We start from the raw sequence: 20,113 nt of genomic DNA on the forward strand, positions 1-20,113 counted from the left end.
ACCGGTAGATCTCCTGGTTTAGAGCCACCACAACCACACAGCCAAACACTATTTAACTAAAGTGCCCTCTTGTGGCTCCATCTATAACGTGTCAACTATAGTTATTGCTTAATACAATTCAAGATGCAGAGTAAATTTGACACTGCTTATTTAGAGTTTATTATTACCATTTATATTTTTTACTCTTTATTATATTATATTGTGATGTGTGGGCTACTGTGTCCAAATAATTTCCCTTGTGGATCAATAAAGTTTGTCTTTCTTCTTGTTATTTAAATTACAACTACTTCAGCTTTAATCTATTTCTAGGCGGACCTGTGTGAGCGCTGGCGGCCAGGCGACACTGGTAGAAGGTCTGCTGCAGTAACCAGTCGACTCGGTGCCTGGGCCAACCGCGGAGCACCCCAGAGATGATATCATTGACACCCAAAAGAGGAACCCTGCCCTGGGACGTCAGATAGCAGAGGACGAAACAGCACTTCTCCATCTGAGTCTGAAAGAAAATGAAATGTGGTGCTGGTTACTAAAGTTAAAGTAAAATAAAAACACAGCCAAATATGTAAATTGTTTGCTATAAGAACAATAGAAAACATCACAAATTTGATGAACTCCCCCTGGGAAATTTGGTGTGAGCCAGGCATGATCCTACTCAAGACTGAACCAGGAGGACTATAACAGGACTATAACAGGACTATAACAGGACTATAACAGGACTAAACCAGGACTAACCTAGGACTGATTCCAGGACTGAACCAGGAGGACTAAACCAGGACTAACCCAGGAATAAAACAGGACTAAAACCAGGTCTAAAACAGGATTAAACCAGGACTAAAACAGGACTAAACCAGGACTAAACCTGAACTGAACTAAACCTGGTTTAGTCCTGACCCGCCCGTGTGTAATCACTACCCGCCTGCATACCCACCTGTAAAATTCCATAACGTTAAAACCCGCCCGTTTCAGATCTAAGACTAAGAAAGCATGTTTTAGAAGTATTAAACTATAACTATAAAAACGAAAGCTATATTAGTTTAATGCCAGACTGTGGAACATTTCTGGCAAAGCAATATTATCCAGTTGGGTCATGCAGGTGGTGGACCCTCTACCAGAAAAGTTACTCAGTTTTTGATAAATACCTCTGTAACTTTGGCTATTCTGTCAATTTCAGTATCGGACATCTCTGAGAGGCATTTGGCAATTCCCACGTATAACTCCACCTCAGCATCCTGAAAAAATTCAATATGATAAAGGGCATTTAGCAAAGTTGTCAAATGAAATACAGTTATAAAAACAACAACAACATGCTCACTACACATACCTGAATATTATTTGGCAGCAGGTTAAAGATCTTCTCGGTGGTGGAGCAGAGGAGGCTCCAGCAGTTGTTGGGGGGGTTGGGGAGGGCCATGGCCTGAGCGAGCCCCTGCAGGAGTGAGCGGCACAGGGGCAAGCGCTGGGGTCGGACGGTCTCCTGGAAGTGCTGCAGACCCAGACTCTCCACAAACACCTGCAGTTTGTCCTCTGCTACGTGCTTCATCCACACGCCCAATGTCTCATACAGGTGCGCTCGTGTCTGGTACTACGAAAGCCACAAGACATTTTAAACCATTATGTAAAGCAAGTAAAAGCAAAAAAAAGCTGGTCAGTTAATAGTGGTATGATAGTAATAGTATGATGATAGTATAGATAGTATATATAGATCGATAGATAGCATGATAATAATTTTGTTTTTATTCATTTATTATTTATTGTTCAGAACTGTCATAAAAGTGACATTTCTGGCTCACCTCAAAATTCAAGTGAAAAAAGGCATAGCACACTCAGACCAGACTGTGATCCAAAGAAAGAAAAATTATCTTTTTTGCCGAAACGTTATTTTAAAAAAAAAAAAAAAAAAAGCTGAAACTATATTTTTGGGCACACGGACAGATGACGTTAAAGGAACAAAAACATTTATGTGGAACATTCTGCTGATCATAAGCAAGAATATCCAAAAAATGGATGAGTGACAAACTACCGAATTTGGAGGACTGGATTAACATTGTCGAAGGTATTACTCATATGACACAAAAGACTCTCACACAAAGATTGGAATACAACAGGTATGAGGAAGGCTGGAAACCATGAAAAGACTTTATTAATACCTGAACATAAAAAAAATAAAATAAAGGAACATCAGGGACAATCTGTCCACTGCTACTCAAATGTTCAAATATTTGTTTTTTTTTCTTGGTTTTTTTTATTTTATTTTATTTTTTTTTTACTTTATATTCTTAATGGAATAAGGGGGGAAAAAAGCTGAAAAAAAAAAAAATTGTAAATACTATAATAGAGAGATATATGAAGTGAAAGAAAGAGGAAGGTGGTGAAAAAAAAGTGCATTTGTGATTTGAATTTCTATTGGATTGTCAATAAAAATTTGAATAAAAAAAAAAAAATAAAAAAATAAAGCTTTTGGACATCGGCCATCTGAGTGTGCTATGCATTTTTTCCACTTTCATTTTTTGTTTCCTTGCATCTGCACCTCTATACGAACTTTGGTGTGCATTTTCTCTTTCATGTGATTAACCTCCTAATTCAAACATACAGCAAATAAATGTGACGTAGATCTTACACTAAGGCTGTGGACTAGAGGAGGTGACATCCATGATCCCAGGAACAGGGCAGAACTCTGGGAAGACTGGGCCTGACTGGCAGCCAACACCACACACTGATGCTGGATCTCCTCTCCTGAATCAGATGTAGGAATGTCAATCAAACTGCACATTATATGACCTTATATACTGGATACAGCTTATACCAAATCCTAGTCGCATCAGAGGGGACAGGACCGAACTCCAGTTGATGGGCGGAAATTGAAAACTTGACCCATTTGTTGCCAAAGGTGTGAGTGCGGTCTTAACCAGATCTGGGTGGGAAAACTCTGGACCTATTGTGATAGACAAGAAAAGTTATTGCTCTGTTAGCATTAATAAATATTTTTCCTTTAACACAATGTAGGCAAAGTACTCACCCTTTTTTCCAGCCTCTGTAATGAAGTCAGTGATGGCTCGGATCACGCTTCTTTCTGGTAAGTAACTAAAATCTAGAGGAACTAATTGCACACAAGCAAAGTGTATTTTTCAGTAATAGCAATAAGAGCAAGAAAAACTAATTATTTAAGTTCAATAGATTTTCTGGTTTCGAAAACTTTTACTCCAAACTTTACTGCATAAATTGTCCCTGCAATTTTGTACAAACAGAGAGGGATTTTCTTTTCTTTCTTTCTTTTTTTTTTTTTTTTTTTTTTTTTTACAGCAAAATGCTACTCCCTGTGATTAAAAAAAAAAATCTCAACTTTAGTTTCCAAGCTGTTACTGGACTCATGTGTAAGTATGAGAAATAATCACGATCACAGGTACTAGTCCACTAAAGCAATTTATTAGAAAAACATAATAAGTTTAGTTAATATGATTAATTGAGATTCAGGAGCAGGACCATGCCTCAACCACCCTCTCCTCCTCATCAGTGAACCACAACTCACTTCCACCACGCCTCTAAGTTCCCAGAAGCCTATTTGTAGCAGCCTTTCCCATCATCCTAGTTTGTCTTGGCTAACTCGACCCCACCCTCCCACCTCCTATTTTGTTCGGCTTTCAGCCATAAGACGCCTATGAAGGTCCTGTTCCGACTCGGCCAATTGAAGATTAAGACGGAACCCCCACCCGGAGACTAAACCCAGTCATCTCTGCCCCGCCTCGTACATTATCAGTAAACTTCTTCTTTGCACTATGTTGTTGCTGGCGTGGACCTTGCTAGTGAACCTGTCTTTAAGTAGAAGTTTTTTACCTGCTGTGTGGCTGTGACTAGTGGACATGTGGGCCAGATACAGGTGACCCACTAAACATGCACTGTTGGACTGCAATCCTATGGCTCCAGAGAACGTAATAATCTGGAAATGGAAATACAGTATTTAAGTATTTACATCTTCAGCTGATGGTAAGATATAACAATATTCATGTTTTATATATATATATATATATATATATATATATATATATATATATATATATATATATATATATATATATATATATATATATATATATATATATATATATATATATATATATATATATATATGTATGTATAATACCTGTGTAATGGCACGGATGACCTCGTTCAAACGGCTCTGCTGCTGAGAGGAGAGCTCTGACTCACTTTTCAGCTGTTAGAAATAAGACACAATTTTATAAAAATTTTGTAAACTAGTGGAAGCATGGATGTTCACTTGGGCTATAGCAAGTTAACCTGATTCATCAGCCGGTTTCACTTCCTTGAAGCCATCTACCATACAGCATTCGCTCGACGGTAGGCGCATACTTTTTTTAAGTTAACCAATCGCTGCTATTTGTACACCCCCAAGTGTATGTAATGCGCCGCTAACGGGGCTAACTGGTGAATTAAGCTTTTTCCAAATCCCATAGGAAGAAGGGGAATAATGTCTTTTCCCTTGATAAAATTCACCAAACATTCTCTCTGTTCTGGTTTTAAATCCTTGATCTCGGGAATCGTTGCCAACACAGAATGTATGGCTCTTCACTGAATGGCTGGTGCCTGAATTCACACTTCTGGGGTTTTTGCAAACTGTCTATTGTATTTTGATTCCTGACCTAGTCGCTGGAGAGAAATGAAACTGAGCGGAGGCACTAGGTAGCGCCAGCCTGGCTAAAAGCAAGTAGAAGATAATCAAAATAATTTAAACAGCTGCAGCTCACTCACTTGAATGAGGTAGGTCTCAGAACCCACTAAAGCCACCAGGCCATTGACAGCAGCCAGTCTCTGCATTGTTGGACAGCCCTGAAACCAAATAAACATTACATTACAATATCATTAAACCTCAACATAGAGTTCTTTATAGTATCTTGTACCTAAAATACTAAATATGCTTCGATTTATACCTCAGCTAGAAGAATTTTGATCCATGCAGCCAGCAGACGAGGGTGGATGTCCTCTGCTTTGCCGTGCCCAGAGGAGGACAGACCATGGACCACCAGACCTAAAGCCAGTGAGAAACCGGGAGTCTAAACACATAAACAAACAGAAGAGCTGAACCACTACACTTTTTTGACCAAACCTTGCGTAGTTATGTCTAGAAAAGTCTATGAACCTGCTGGCTTTCTTCTGTCAAAGTGCGTAGAGTGGTCATGATCTCCTCAGCTTTGGTCGCGTCAATGAGTCCAGCACTGAAGGCAGAAACACCAGCAGATGCAACCGAGTAAGCCAAAACCTGAAAATAGTGTCATAAGAAAATACACAATATTACAACCAAACCATTCCACCCTCAAGTGTTTGCAGAATGTAACTTTAAATGACTAAATAAACACAATTATCAGATATCTTCTTGTACCTCTTGCAGCATGCGGCTCTGTGCACTGCTTTCTTGCAGATTGGCCAATAGTTTGTCTAAAATCTTTGTGACGTGGAATTGTTGGTCTGGCTGTCCGTGTACGCACAGAGATGCTAGCACCAAACCAAGACCAAGTAAGCAACCAGTACTGCAAAACAAAACCCAGAAATTAAAATTAAGCTTACAAAGTTAACGTAACAGATTCTTGAACTGTAGTTGCTCAAAAAGTCCTGTTACTGCAGAGCGTAAATGATTCTGCTGCAGCATGTTCCACCATTTTGTTGTTAGATGTGATTATATTCTTGTTGAAATGGTAGCAGTGGAGTTTTTTATTGACAATTGCAAATTACTGGTGTTTATTGTTAACTGAATCCAATTAAACTTAAACTGTTTAAATGAATAATGAAAAAAAAACGGATTACGGACATTTCCTGCTTTCGTGACTTAAACTGCGATGCCGGACTTTTGCGCCACATACTGACGCAAAAGTCACAGACTGAACCAGGACTGATCCCAGGACAGAAACAGGTCTAAACTAAGTCTGAACCAGGTCTAAAGCAGGACTAAACCAGAACTGAACCCGGACTGAACCAGGACTAAACTAGGACTAAACCAGGACTGTCTGAACCCGCACTAAAACAGAACTAAAACAGGACTAAACCAGGACTAAACCAGGACTGAACCCGCACTAAAACAGAACTAAAACAGAACTAAAACAGGACTAAACCAGGACTAAACCAGGACTAAACCAGGACTGATCCCAGGACTGAACCAAGAGGACTGAACAGGGACAGAAGCAGGACTAAACCAGGTCTAAACCAGAACTAATCTTGGACTTGAGAGTGAGAGGGAGAACCTCGAGCCTCTGGAGCAGGGTGTCCGCAAAGCACGATCGGGCGACGGCTGCGCTTAGCACTTCTCTGCAATGGTCACCCGACGGTCTACGCGGGCGCACCTTTGAGCCCATCTCAACACTCAGTCCTGGTTCAGTTCTAGTTCAGTCCTGGTTCACTTCTTGTTTAGACTTGGTTTAGACCTGATTAAGACCTGGTTTAGACAAGGTTTAGACCTGGTTCAGTCCTGGTTCAGTCTGTATGCAGAGGTAAAGTTCGGCATCGCAGTTTAAGTTACAGAAACGGGAAGCCATTTCCATTATTCAATTAAACACAAAATTGAAAACTCAAAAAAACGAATCGTTTATGTTGTTTTCATTTTAGTTTTGAGACAAATAATGAAGAAAATAGAAAAAAAATTTGTGTTCTTATTTTGGGATTATTTTGAAAAACGAATGAATAAATAATACATGGATTCTATACTAACTTGTATTCCAGGTTGGGGTTGAAAGAGCAGCTTTCCAACGCATCCAGTCCTTTCGACATTAGCTCAGTGTCATTCTGCTTTGAAACATCACTGGACAAAACACAAAAACATCAGCCACAATAACATTCAGCGGCTCCAAATTCAGCTTTAACCGAACAGACCTGAGGCGCTGGTGATGCAGGCTGGACAGCACCATGCCCAGAGCCAGTCCGGAGTGGAACTGTACCACCTGGGAATCATCGGCCGAGGGAGACGCGGGCAGAGCGGACTGTAGAGCGGCCAGGACCTGAGCTACCCCGTCCCTCTGCCACACCACCAGGACCGGGACCAGCAGGGACAGGGCCAGGCTGGCACACGAGCGGGCGATGGCGCTGGCTGTGTTCTCACCAGAGTAGGAACGCTGAGAAGAGGAGAGTAAAGACATCTTTGTACGAAAACATGAGTGTGGATGAATTTGTATAGCATCTATTTTACTTGGCAAGTGTAATGTAAAGTATTGACAGATTGATACTGATTGGTAGAATGCCTGATTTGCAGCACCCATCATCATAAATCCAGCTGCTAAATAAAATGTTTAAAATTAATATGAACATCTCAGCTGTGGTTTTAGAGAATATGGGTCTACTTGGTCATTTTTGCTGTAAGCGAATTACCTGTCAAACTGCAAAATTTGATGTTTAGAGGGTATTTAAAAGTGTCTGACCAGTTGTAGGATATCACAGATTTTTTATATGTCCACATGTAAGAATTTCTGGGTACATGCACAAATTTAGAGCCATTTTTATCAGATAGGAAAAGTGAAGCCAGTTTCCATGTCCGGAGATCCAGTCATCGAGGCCCCTGCCATTGACTGCCGCCCGGATCTCCTTGCACCAGCCCCTTATGGCTCACGGGAAGTGTTCCGGGCATGTCCCACTGAAAGGAGGCCCCAGGGAAGACCCAGGACACACTAGAGGGACTATATCTCTCGGCTGGCCTGGGAATTCCTTGGGGTCCACCAGAAGGTGCTGGAGGAAGTGTCTGGGGTGAGGGAAGTCCGGGAGTCCCTACTTAGACTGCTGCCTCTGTGACCCGTGGAAGAAAATAGATGGATGGAAAAGTGAAGCAGGGGTTGACCATTAATGCTCAATCGGGCCACGCCAATGGCTCTTTTTTCCAGGTTTATGATTGATAAACTTGAAAAAATACTTCATAATTTGCTAAAAATATATTAGTTGCAGACAGCAAACAGGGTAGTGGTATAATTGTGCTTTTCCAATATAGATATATATAAGATAAATGAAGAGCTGTATATTTTCAAAAAAATATTAAACTCAGTAAAAAAAGAATGAATAAGACGTACATGGAGGAACCATGGAAAGACTTGTCCCTTGGCTTTGTAGCTGCTGTAGATGATGCTGAGCAGAGTGTCCAGAACCATGGCCAACCAGCTGGAGGTGGGCACAAACTCTGGACCGGCCTGGCACATACAGACACACAAGGGTTACTTTATTCACACTGGCTGCATGATAATACAAAATAAAACAAATAGAGCAGTTTACCCCCAGGCTGCCCTCACTGTCAGTGGGCAGGTTGCTCTCGTACTTGGCCAGAACAGCAGCCAGACCACTCAGAGCCAAAATGGAGTTCCCCTGGACAACTGGGCTATCCCTGCATATTTAAAAACATATAATTACTTAAAAAAAAAAAAATAATATATATATATATATATATATATATATATATATATATATATATATATATATATATATATATATATATATATATATATATATATATATATATATATATATATATATATATATATATATATATAAATTATATTTGGGACACTCAAAAGCTACAATAAAGCAAATTTAAGTGTAACAAAACTTACTTAGTGGCAGTTTTGATGACATCTGCTAACTGATCTCTGGCCCTACACGTGATTTAAAAAAAATGAATGAATGAATAATACACTGTTACTGCTTAATGTTAATGCTGAAACTGTGTGTGTCCATAGTTATTGTTGAAGTGTAAAAATGGATCTGACCAGAGCCAGGCACAGTGGTGCTGGTACTGCAGCTCCTCAGGGTTGGCTTTGCCTTGTTTCTGTTGCATTTCCAAATCAGCACGACGGCCCTGAGCACACACAAACACGTATAACAAAGACCTTCATTCAGGACACTGCTTCTTACAAGGACATTGAATTGCTACTGTATATATGAAACTAGAAACATTTTTACACCACATTCAGTGTGTATATATTACCATGAAAAACCAATAGAGGGCAGTCTTCACCAAAAGTTGTATCACATTAAATTACACACAAACACAACCCAGACTGTTTTCATGGATTAGTTGGTAATTGTATAACGTGTCAATGAGACCCTACTTCAAACATTACCTAAGATAAAATCATTGTTATTAAATTATCTGTGAAGCAAAATTGACGCAAACCTGAAGAACAGCCTGGAAAGCTCTGCTCATGAAGCTCCTCCAGGCCTGAGGCAAGAGGAGGGACCGGTGCCATTCTGAAGGCTGAATATTCACCTGAGCAAAGGACAAGAAAGCTATCACTGAATTATTTACTCTTTGCAACTTTTACAAATTGAATTATTTGCTGAATATTATTTAACAGATGTTTAGTGCCCCTTAAAAAAAATAGACAAAGACAGTGGGATATCTTTGCATAAGGTCGTATCAGACCCCCAGCCCTGGTGCCTGACATCTGCACACTGCGTAGCCTTACCTCATGGATGAGGGTGCTGAGGGTCTGCTGGTAGCTACGGCTGCGACTCATCAGGAAGCGGTCAATGGGTCTACCGTCGCGGTCTGTCTGCACTGGCAGCTCATAACACAGGAGAAGACCACCTGAAACACAAAAGAGGTAATTAGGATTTAAGAGTTTAGAAAAAAAATTATATTACAGTTGTAGAAGACCTTTTGTTTGGCCCAACTATGTGAACTATTGAGGTGAGCATCTAGTTTTGATAATAGTATTAGTATCAATTTAAATCTGCATTCATATTTTTTATCCATATCTTAAATTGTGCTGTGACCTGCTAGTCCTGGCTTGAGTCCAGGCTGCTTGTTCTTCTCATAAGTCTTGAGCATAAACGAGGGGATCCCGGACACGGTTTTCCCCTGATCAGAGCGCAGCCCACCCTGCCTCAAAGCGGAGAAGTACACCCCCCGAGGCATCTCTTTCATCTCCTGTTTCACAAGCGACGTCAGGAACACTTGGAGAGCTACAACACAAGCCATAATATCATAGTAAGTAATGCACAGATGACAGACGGTCCTTTTGTCTGGTGAGACTGAAGCTGTAAGTTGACCCTCATGTGGATTGTGTGCAGTCTGATGTGCACCTGAAAGGACCGAAGCAGGAGTGAGAGACAGAAGCTTCACATAAGAAGAACCAGGCACAGACAAGTCCTTCTCCTCTTCATCTTTGTCTTTGCCCTCCTCATCCTCTTCGCTCTCCGGCTGCTTTGTGACTGGCCGGGCCTGAAGACAAGAAAAAAAAAAAAAATCAACAAATATTATTATTGTAACTATTATAAGCATTTTTAACATATGACCAAAAATAGGAAACTTCTTATGTTGTAGATAATTAAAAGTGCTCTATGTACATTTTGGAGGTTGGAAGTTAATTCTTTGTCTGGATTATTCCACAGTAAGGCAATAAAAGGAGTTCTTGTTGCTAAAAATACCTTGAAAACAATCAGAATCTTACAGTACAATCTTGTTCTTCACATATGACCTGTAACTTGACTTTTCTCTTTTGGAAATACACATTTAATGCCATACTGCGGAACATTCCAGAAAAACAATGACAACTCCATGGAGACTAGCTGGTGGCACACCCTCCAACAGATAAGTATGTTTTTAATACAGAGGTTTAGTGATTAGATTAGAGTTGTGACAGACATCAGGAGAACAAAAAACATAATTAATAATTTTCTGTTTGTGTGTTTTGGGGATAGTTTGAAAGGGGAAAAGATGTTTGACTACTGATTACTAAATCAACCATTTAAAACCTATCCATAACTAACTATACTCGCTATTGATCATATTTTTAATAAGATTTAAAAGGTATAAAAATATTCTTACAGACTCAGGAAGTAAAGTGACTTTGTGATCAACTTCAGGATATTCTGCCAGAGCCTTGTATCCACAGCTCACAACCTCTGGATCCTGTAAGACAGCGTACACATAAGGGCAGTATGGTGTTTTGTTGTAGTAGTAGAGAATTTCTACTACTGCTTCACAATGTACGCTGAATGTTTTGCAGTTTTAAAATGGTAACCATGGTTAAGCATGTAAATCCAGTAAAAGGAAGAGCTCTATAGAGAACTGACCTTGTTTACAACATAATTCCAGAGCAGAGCAACCACCTCTGCCTTGAGATTCTATGAAAGAGAGAAAGAAAAAGAAGAGAGAAAAAAGGTAAACAACACATCCTAGCCTCTCCTAACACACTCAGCATTACATGAAAAACAACATTATTTTTGCAGTACCTCATATGCTTCAGATTTTACCCGTAGCTGAGGAACCAGAGCCAACAGTTCAGTTGTGGCTTTGACAATCAGTGGACGAGAATCAGCTCTTAATTCAGGCCCCAAAGTCCTCCATGTCGACACTATATCCACTACCTAGAACACCCACAGTAATTAAATTAACATAAAATTGTAGATATATAATATATACAGTCTTAGTGTGCGATTGTGACTGACCTCTGCCCGACAAAGCTCATGCAGGCCTTGAAGAGCCAGAGCAGCTGGAGTGGCCAGGTCTGGTTTAGTGCACTGCTTTAACATCAGACTGATGGCAGCCAGCATGTCCCCTCCATGCTGGTATGGTCTGAGTCAAAGGAAAACATTGCAAAACATCTCTTGATTAACTGGTTTGAAAACATTTTTCATTTCTTCCCTACTAGGACTTGTTCTTTGGATTGTTTTTAATTGTTGATTTTTAATTGTTTTAAACAAAAAAATGTTGCATGTGTCTAAAGTTTTTGCTATTAAAGTTGCACTTTTCAGGTATAGGAAACATTTTGTGCTCATGATGTTATTGGTTTCCCTGAGACATTTCAGGGTATAGCATTAAATGTATCAGTCTTCATGGACACAAGCAAGTGACACCACTAGGTCAAATTAGAGGCAAGATATGTGGAGAGGTGACCAGGAACACTGAATGATTTTTTTCTCTCTCATTAAAACAAATACTATATTTTTTTCACAAAAAAATAATTTATAGAAAACACAGTTCTAAAACAAGATGTTAGTTCAATTCATGGATCAAAGTGACCTCTTAAACCCAGGCTGGGTGAGGCTACACTAACCGTGACTGTGAGTGCCAGATTTGCCAAAATCCTCCTGATGCATTTGAACATATTGTGTTACAAGAATGGGATGGGCAAACTTTTTGTTGGTCTTTTACTGCTCTTTCAGTTAATCCAGTGTCAGGCCTGACAAACCTGATCCCAGACTGAAGCCCTCCTGATCCCTGCCCTCTGACCTCTCTGTGCAGATGTCCCGGAGGCAGGCAGCTCTAGAGAGGAGCTGCTCCCACTGGGCGTCGCGTCCCAGCACCACCCTGTTGTCTTGTTGGGATAGGAGTCTTTGTAGCTCGGGGTAAACACGGTCCTGTACAAAGTAACATCTAAACAACAAGTGTGCAAACAACTCAGAGCAAACTACTCTAAGCAAACGTTACCACACCTGCTTCTTCCACAGCGCAGTCATGAGGCGCATTGCCACAGCTCGCAGCTTGGGGGCGCTTGCCAACATGTGTAGGGTCTGGAGCACCATGGGGACACACAACTACAGGCATAGTAAAATAGAAGAGAACTTTAACATCATTTATCTTAATAAAAGTCATTTTTGCCACCTTCACATCGCTAATTCACAATTCCAGCTGCTGCAGTACCTTGTGTGTCCCCAGGTTTGGCAGACAGTTGAGCACAGCCTGGGAAAGCTCAGGCTTCTTCTCCCTCCCCAACTTGAACAGCAGCACAGGCAGTAAAGAAGGCACCTGCAGACAAGTTAAGAAAACTATGATCAACAACAGTCAATAATCCAACCATTAATTCCATATTTTTAAGTTCTTGTGGCCAGCAAAGGAAAACATTGAATGATTTTAAAGAAGACATATTATGTTTTTTTTCCAGTAATTAATAGTAACAAAGTAGATCTTCACATTTTGTGCACTGTAAACCTCAATATTGACAAAAATGGCTTAATGTTCAATGACTTCCTGTTCAAAAACTGCAGAACTGAGAGGCTCCAGCTTTGCATACTTCCATTTCAACATTTTTTAATGAATTTCGGGTTAATTTTTATTTGTGTGATCCTATAGTTGAATGAAAAATGTCTGCACAATATAATTAGCTTGGGACTCCTAACTTATAACATCTTCCAAAGCATCAGCTCATAATCCTAAAAGCCCATATGAATGAGGACACCACACAACATCATGTCCAGGTTATTCTTCGTCCTTTCTCCGTCTCTCACGTCTTCTTCGGGAGACGGTCAATTAAGCCCTCACAGGCCCGAGCCGGAGAGAGGAGTGAAGGACAATGCAGGGTTAATACTTAATCATATGTGAGTGCTGAGGTCAAACATATAAAGCAGTCACGCTCCTTGGACATATGTGGGCTTTAATTAACATGAAGCAGCTGGTCGCCACCTCCTTTCACCTGAGTGGGAGGGGGTGGGGCCACGCACAGAGTCTCCTTCAGGTTTGTGACCCTTGACATATTGCCCACACGTGGATCGATAAAATTAGGAATCTGCAATGTGTACAGTTCATTATTGATTTAAGCATTGACTCATTTGGTCATAAGAAGGCATTTTTTTGTACCTGTTTAACTTAAAGAAGACATTTTAATGCTTTTTTTCTGGTATTTCCTAATAAATTACAACATACATAGATTATCGTACATTATTAATCTGAATTATTAAACAATATTAATCTAAAACAACAAAAAATAGAAACAAGAACTGAGTGTCCCCATCTCTTGTCATTTATTTACATGTTTTTAAGAATTCTAAAATCTACAACACTAACTACAGCCACCACAAGCCCAGAAATTCTACTCAATAGTTGAAAAATTATTAGATTCTCCATAAATACTTGGTGAAAATGGACAGAAATAGTACACTGGAACTTAAGTATGCTTTAAGTGTTTATGAAACAACTGTATACTCCTTCAGGGCTATGTAAGGCTCTGAAACCTGAAATCAATTGAACCCCTAACATTATTACTGAGAAAGTGTTTTTTTCATTAGATAGTGTTCAATAAAAACATATTAGACCCTGTACAAAAAAGGAAACACTATAAAACTTGACAAAGCATTCAATAACTAGATACAATTCTATAACCATCAGAAAGATATCCAGACTTTAACAAAAAGAACTAGTGTTAAGCTTAGTATGAGCCACTACACCGAGACATTCTGTAGATTCATATATGCCAATAACCTTCTACCTCGGCATCAAAGGAGCGGCACGAGTGGCACTTTGGGAGCAATTAAGCGCAATGGGGGAATAGTGCGCCGCGTCTAACGAGCCCTGGTAATGAGACACTTATAGCTTATAGCTCCGTGTGATATTTCACATCATCTTATGGAGGCGCAGACTATCAGCTGTCCCATAGGAGCTAATGCAGTCTGGTGTTCTGTGTGCAGCCCCACAAAATACAGTTTAGACATTTACCCAGTAATCCTCATATTCTACTAAAGAAAGCATTGTATAAAAAGTTAGGACCAAAACCAGATTTCTTTACATTTCTTTATACATTTCCATCACAAATGTGTTCTATTTCAGCTGTTTTTATACAGTTATATAAGCCTCTCCCTCACACTTAATGTTGCATCTCAAGGCTGGCCAAATATGTTTGTGCAATCATAATTTTTTTCAGTGAAGAATCAAGGTCACTAAGATTTACGAATAAAATCAAGTTTATTTTGCCTCAGATTAACAGAATTTAGTCTTTCGCTCACTGATTCTACAGCCCCCAGCGATATTTTTCTAATTATTATTTTTTCAGATTCGGACGGACCATGCCTGTCCCTGATTAGCAAATCCACCTGTTAACCACACCCATCTGAAAACAGGGAGACCAACTCACGTCCTAAACTACTGAAGTGTGTATTCTGGATTTCAGACAAAAACAAGTGACGTGTCTAAATGTTAAACTGCTAAGACCATGCAAACTATTGACTTAACCATTGCTTTATTTGTCAAAATAATAAACCACTCAAGTCCTCTCTTGTCATTGCCTGCAATGAACAAATTAGTGGTCAGGGTGACACTGTGACTTTTGCAGCTGTGTTTGGTCCACCAATGCGCTTGGAGTGCCAAATCAGCAATAATATTACATCAACCAGTACAATCCTGACAGAATGCTGGACTGAATCCAGCAAATACACTTAACCCTCACTCGCTCGTATTTCTCCCACAGCACTAAGCACACATTACATTAAACTACTACACCTACAATACAATAATAAACTACTGCTGGACTCAAGAGGAGGAGTTTGATTTCATGTTGCTGAGCACTAAGCATTAGCAGTACAAATTACTAAAGTAAGGAGAAGGTTTAGACTTATTATACTATGGGATAAAAATGTCTTTCTACAAACTCAGGGTACATTCCCACTTGTCCTGGTCCTGTCCTGGTTTAAGCCCAGTTTTTTTCTGTTTAGTCTTTGCTGAGTCCAGATTAATTCTACATTTAGATTTGCCAGATATTAGTTACTGATGAGAGAAAATTAGAGCTTGCAAGATATTTATCTTAATTTTTCTGAATGAAGTTTAAAGGTAAGTAAGTAAGTTTTTATTTATATAGCTCTTTTCACAGACATATGTCACAAAGATGCTTTACAGAGCATTATCCATTCACTCCATACCCGGTGCACGGTGTAACTTTTATGGTAGACGGCCCACCATCTCCTCCTCTCCTACTTTGCCTGGAATGTTCCGTAGTATGGCATTAAACTTATTTATCTCCAAGCAGACAAGCAGGAGAAACAACCAGGCTCACAGTAAGAATTTTTTAAAAGGTATTATTGGGGTCAAATGGGTCAAATATAGATGACAAATTATACCCTAACCTTAACCTTAATCTAATATCGTACTGAGGAAGGTGAAGTAGAGACTGAAGAAGAGATGATGTATTGAAGAGACTACAACCTTCTAAATATTTTCATAGCAAGTTAAAGCATCATAATCCTATCATATGGTGTACCTGGGAGGGGTCAGCTGACGCTATGCTCTGGACAGCGTTCAAAGCCAGCTGGCAGACGTCTTCTCGGCTGGTGACCAGGAGGTAGTTCACGATGAGGATGAAGGAGGAGGGCAGGGACAGGCGGGAGGACAGGGCTGAAGAAACAGATAGCAGCCAGTCGCACGCAGCCTCAGGATCAGACGCCACTGTCCGCAGAGTGCAGAGGGCCACGCTGAGCTCACCGAACCAGGAGCTGAGGGGCAGAACCACCTGACGGCCATGCTAGGTAAAGAAAAGACAAAATTATCACAATGAAAATAAAAATATATCTTCTTAACTGATTAATGAATGCATGAAAGGCTGCATTGAAACATGTGTCCAGGTCATTGCCCCTTCAAGAATATGACGGATAGTTTAAAGAAGACTTTTTTTTACTGGAGAGGAGGTCTTAATATTCAAATAAATACAATTAATTACAGAAATGGGGGCGGGGATAGGGTGAAGATGAAGACTGAAATTTAATGAACAGATTCAAATGCAGTACAATACTGGATTTTTGCTCAAACATGCATGAAATAAAAATACAACTTTGAGGAACATGGTTAGAAGCTCATTTAAGTTAATTTAGAACAATACGCCCCCCTTTAATTGTAAAAACTGCACTGCTTTGAACTGCCTAAGAACATTTTAAAGAATAGCTGTAAACATAGTTGAAAGTAACCATTTCTGGATTTCTAGTTCAGCTTCAAGTTTATCACAAAACTGTGTGTAGGTCTCAAAAGCTGACACCAATATGCCATGAATGCCAGTCTGAAACATTTGATGAACGTAACAGCAACAAAAAATTTTTTACATTCACCATCTTGTTATACCGCAATCCTTAAGAGATAAAAATCTTATACTTATGCTTATAATATAAAATAAATCATGGTTTACGAATGAATGAAACTCCAACATAGAGGATGTGAGAAAACCAGAGACCTGTGTGGGCGCTTGTGTGGGCCTGCTGATGTTGTGGAGCAGGCGGGCAGATAGTTGCTGGTTGAGTTTGTGTGTGTGTCGCTCCGCCAAAGGTTCAGTGAGGCCAAGGCAGGACTGAAGCTGCAGCACAGGAAGAATCAGGACCGGACCCAACCACGGACAGAACTCTGAATGCTCCGAGGATAGGGTTAAAGCTGTACAGGGAAAATGACAGAAACGTTTATTTTAATTAATTAGCATTAAGATAGCCAGGCAAAGTATAGGACTAGTCTTGGCTGGCCCAGTGAGGATAGCATTAAGCACACTGAATGCTCTTTCCGAACATGCTCTCCATAAAATTCTTTCCTTAGGGCATCTTACAGAGGGAAGAAAAATGCAGATAAGCAAGTACATTTTAATCATCCATCATTTATGTAATGATTAAGTTACATGTTGGACAAATTGGACAACTGGCATCGAACATGTATTTTTTTTTTTTATTATTATTCTGGCAAACACTAGACGAGTGCAGGTCAATAATAGGAAAGAATACCTGTATGTGTTTATTCATTGTCAAATATTGTACTCAGTTGTTTTAAATCAAAATCTTCTACTTTCCCTATCTTGCCATGGGCCAAAAGTCTTCCTGGTTTTACTTTAAAATCAATCAATTAATTCCTTGTTTATTGCAAAATTATGGTCATTATGGTTGGTTCATCCTGATGTGAAACATATATGATGCATTCATGGGCACATTTCTGAGCCTAATTTTTTTCTTTTATAAGTGAAAGTGCAGTAAAACAACTTGTGATTTATGATTATACAGTGACTGACACTAAAACATTGTAGCAATATAGATTGGTACTGATAGTCCTCTGTTCAGCAGCTGCCTGTAATTAAAAGTTTGGAGAACCTGTAGGAGCAGGTTGAGACAGGAGTAATTGCATGCCTGTGTAGCACTCTGTCATGAGTTTGATGAATATAATGAACAGTATGTAGCCTGCAGTGGGTCCCTATAGATGCTCACCCAGACTGAGGAGGCTGCTCTGCTGAGCGGCCGGAGCCTCCAACAGAAGCAACGCAACTCCCATCATCAACTCGTCAACTGGCACCTCCTAAAACACAATAGCATGACTGTCACAAAATGATCAGAACACTGCATACATCTGAATGCATGCTTTAATTACAATGCCATCTGTGTTCTGTATATGTACCCTCTTTTTACCCTGTTATTTATACTGAATATGGATTTGTTTTCAGTCAGTCATACATTGTTTGCATTTTAGTCTAAGCAACAACCATGTGTGCTATGAGAAACAGGAAGTTAAGTAGACTGCAATGCATTATTAATGGGTCCATTTGCTTTACTTAAACTGTATGGACCCACCATGAACTGCGTATTGTGCAAAAGGAAGTTCATATCTAGTCCAAATGGTATCTCGTCTAACAATAACAATGATGTAAAAATGGCAGCAGCAACTTAATAATCAACACTAGAATTCAAAAAGTCAAACAGGTCAAATGATACTTGACAAGAGTGCAATTTTGTGAAATGACATTTTAGCAGTCTATTATGAAAACATAAGACAGTAGTGTGAAAAGAGCCTGAAAGACCCGTAGTGTTAAACCTGTTGACATGCAGACAGCAGCTGTTGTATAAGCTGGAGCATGGGTCTACAGTCCCCATGTAAGTGGAGGCAGCAGTGGCAGGCACACAGCAGCTGGAGCAGCAGTCCACCCTTCTCTGTCTCCCACCGCTCTGAAGACGCCCCAGCCAGACCTTGAAGAAGAGCGCTGACGAAGGCCTGCAGCTCCAGCAACGCCTCTACACTGTCCATCTGAGGAAGATACATATAATTCTATGATACATTTTATCATGAGTGAGGCAATGGCACTAACAGTGATGGTCAGTGAATTAGTAAACGCAGTAATACTAGCAACTCATTCTGTAGATACAGGCCTTGGAACTTGGACAGTTCTTGTTTCACCATAGCTTGAAGGTCATGTAAACATACTATACATAGTCTATGAGTGGGTTAACAAGACTGACTGGAAGCAAAGTTTATTACCACACTTAAATATGAGTCTGGGCAGGGTCTTAAAGGTTCCATAACATGCTTGGATCAGCACATTACTTATTTAACATTTTAAAATGCTGTATATGTACGTAAAACCTGTGGTTCCTCTGTATTTCTCTCACTATCTTGATGTTAAAACAATGGAGATTTAAGATGCAAAGTTTAAATTTGGTATTAATTCAAAAGTAGTCTGCAACTATAGAGTGTAGGGATGAAACAATAACCAAAATATATCGTGATATCATATCCATGATCTTTTGTTCCATTTCAATGCCGACAGTATGAAAAACTTATCTGTTATGATCTGTTACAAAGAACTTTTCTTTCTTATTTCTTTGGTCTATGACAGTAACATAGCACCAAAGGCGTGTCGATTAACATCTTGAAAATATTGCAATAAATATTGTATTGTGAGATTCGCACGTCATTACATTGATATCTGGTAGAGTGATATTTACCCATAGTTACCCAGCATCTTATCAGATTATTCTACGGCTCTTTTGATTACTTTTTGACACTTAATGTAAAGTTACTGACCTTCAAAGCTCTAGTATTAGTAACAGGACACTAGCAGATAGATACTTTGTAGTGAAGGCACAAACAAGGAGAATCTATAATTATATGTTGGGAATGTAGTGTCCTCATAAAAAAAAAGAATTAACACTTTTGAAGATGCTACATACAGAAGGGGCTTTGAAAACACATACACTTACAGTTAAATAAAGCCATTGGGCCCTGTGTACACTGTGTAAGCTCGTACCTGCATGTGCGAGACCAGCTGGCACAGACACTGCAGGAGGCTGTCAGACACTGAGGAGCTGCTCTGTTCATCTTTATTCTCAGAAACTCCGACAGCTGGGCTCGCAGGAAGGAGAACCCGAAGAAGATTGTGTCGCAGAAGTGCATGCTGGGAAAGCCTCTGGGGCTCACAGTATAAGTAACGCAGGAAAGGGACCAGCATGGTGATGTAAGCTGGCTCATTTCTAGAGCAAAACACAGGTACTTTCATTAGCATAAAGATATAGGTCAGATACGTCATACTTGTTTAATATTTTCAGTGTTTGCTAAATGGAAATTTAATTTCAATCGCATATAGAACCAAACCACGAAAATACGACAAATAAAAAATATGGACAGAACTATTGTACATTT

The 20,113-nt window shown here is 39.7% G+C and overlaps 1 protein-coding gene across 2 annotated transcripts in view; it reads right to left on the minus strand.

The window, feature by feature from the left end:
* The window catches only part of focad (focadhesin), a 32,444-nt gene that overhangs the window by 2,823 nt on the left and 9,508 nt on the right, over window positions 1–20,113 (minus strand). For both annotated transcript variants that reach the window (XM_020936403.2, XM_055156063.1), the window contains exons 7-40: window positions 19,722–19,944; window positions 18,512–18,721; window positions 17,911–17,998; window positions 16,905–17,098; window positions 15,945–16,205; window positions 12,623–12,727; window positions 12,415–12,516; window positions 12,212–12,339; window positions 11,428–11,554; window positions 11,212–11,346; window positions 11,053–11,103; window positions 10,805–10,888; window positions 10,060–10,198; window positions 9,751–9,939; window positions 9,441–9,562; window positions 9,149–9,241; window positions 8,742–8,830; window positions 8,586–8,627; window positions 8,251–8,359; window positions 8,052–8,168; window positions 6,871–7,109; window positions 6,710–6,799; window positions 5,390–5,537; window positions 5,150–5,269; window positions 4,941–5,063; window positions 4,762–4,839; window positions 4,136–4,207; window positions 3,829–3,931; window positions 3,014–3,094; window positions 2,801–2,929; window positions 2,615–2,730; window positions 1,319–1,579; window positions 1,137–1,226; window positions 316–493 (exon numbers count right to left, since the gene is read on the minus strand). In XM_020936403.2, coding sequence (XP_020792062.2) covers window positions 316–493; window positions 1,137–1,226; window positions 1,319–1,579; window positions 2,615–2,730; window positions 2,801–2,929; window positions 3,014–3,094; window positions 3,829–3,931; window positions 4,136–4,207; window positions 4,762–4,839; window positions 4,941–5,063; window positions 5,150–5,269; window positions 5,390–5,537; window positions 6,710–6,799; window positions 6,871–7,109; window positions 8,052–8,168; window positions 8,251–8,359; window positions 8,586–8,627; window positions 8,742–8,830; window positions 9,149–9,241; window positions 9,441–9,562; window positions 9,751–9,939; window positions 10,060–10,198; window positions 10,805–10,888; window positions 11,053–11,103; window positions 11,212–11,346; window positions 11,428–11,554; window positions 12,212–12,339; window positions 12,415–12,516; window positions 12,623–12,727; window positions 15,945–16,205; window positions 16,905–17,098; window positions 17,911–17,998; window positions 18,512–18,721; window positions 19,722–19,944 — 4,436 coding nt within the window. The remainder of the gene's footprint in view (window positions 1–315; window positions 494–1,136; window positions 1,227–1,318; window positions 1,580–2,614; window positions 2,731–2,800; window positions 2,930–3,013; window positions 3,095–3,828; window positions 3,932–4,135; window positions 4,208–4,761; window positions 4,840–4,940; window positions 5,064–5,149; window positions 5,270–5,389; window positions 5,538–6,709; window positions 6,800–6,870; window positions 7,110–8,051; window positions 8,169–8,250; window positions 8,360–8,585; window positions 8,628–8,741; window positions 8,831–9,148; window positions 9,242–9,440; window positions 9,563–9,750; window positions 9,940–10,059; window positions 10,199–10,804; window positions 10,889–11,052; window positions 11,104–11,211; window positions 11,347–11,427; window positions 11,555–12,211; window positions 12,340–12,414; window positions 12,517–12,622; window positions 12,728–15,944; window positions 16,206–16,904; window positions 17,099–17,910; window positions 17,999–18,511; window positions 18,722–19,721; window positions 19,945–20,113) is intronic.

Source organism: Boleophthalmus pectinirostris, unplaced genomic scaffold (genome assembly GCF_026225935.1).
Source record: "Boleophthalmus pectinirostris isolate CB_2022bp ecotype Guang Dong unplaced genomic scaffold, ASM2622593v1 HiC_scaffold_20, whole genome shotgun sequence".
In the NCBI taxonomy this organism is placed as follows: domain Eukaryota; kingdom Metazoa; phylum Chordata; class Actinopteri; order Gobiiformes; family Gobiidae; genus Boleophthalmus; species Boleophthalmus pectinirostris.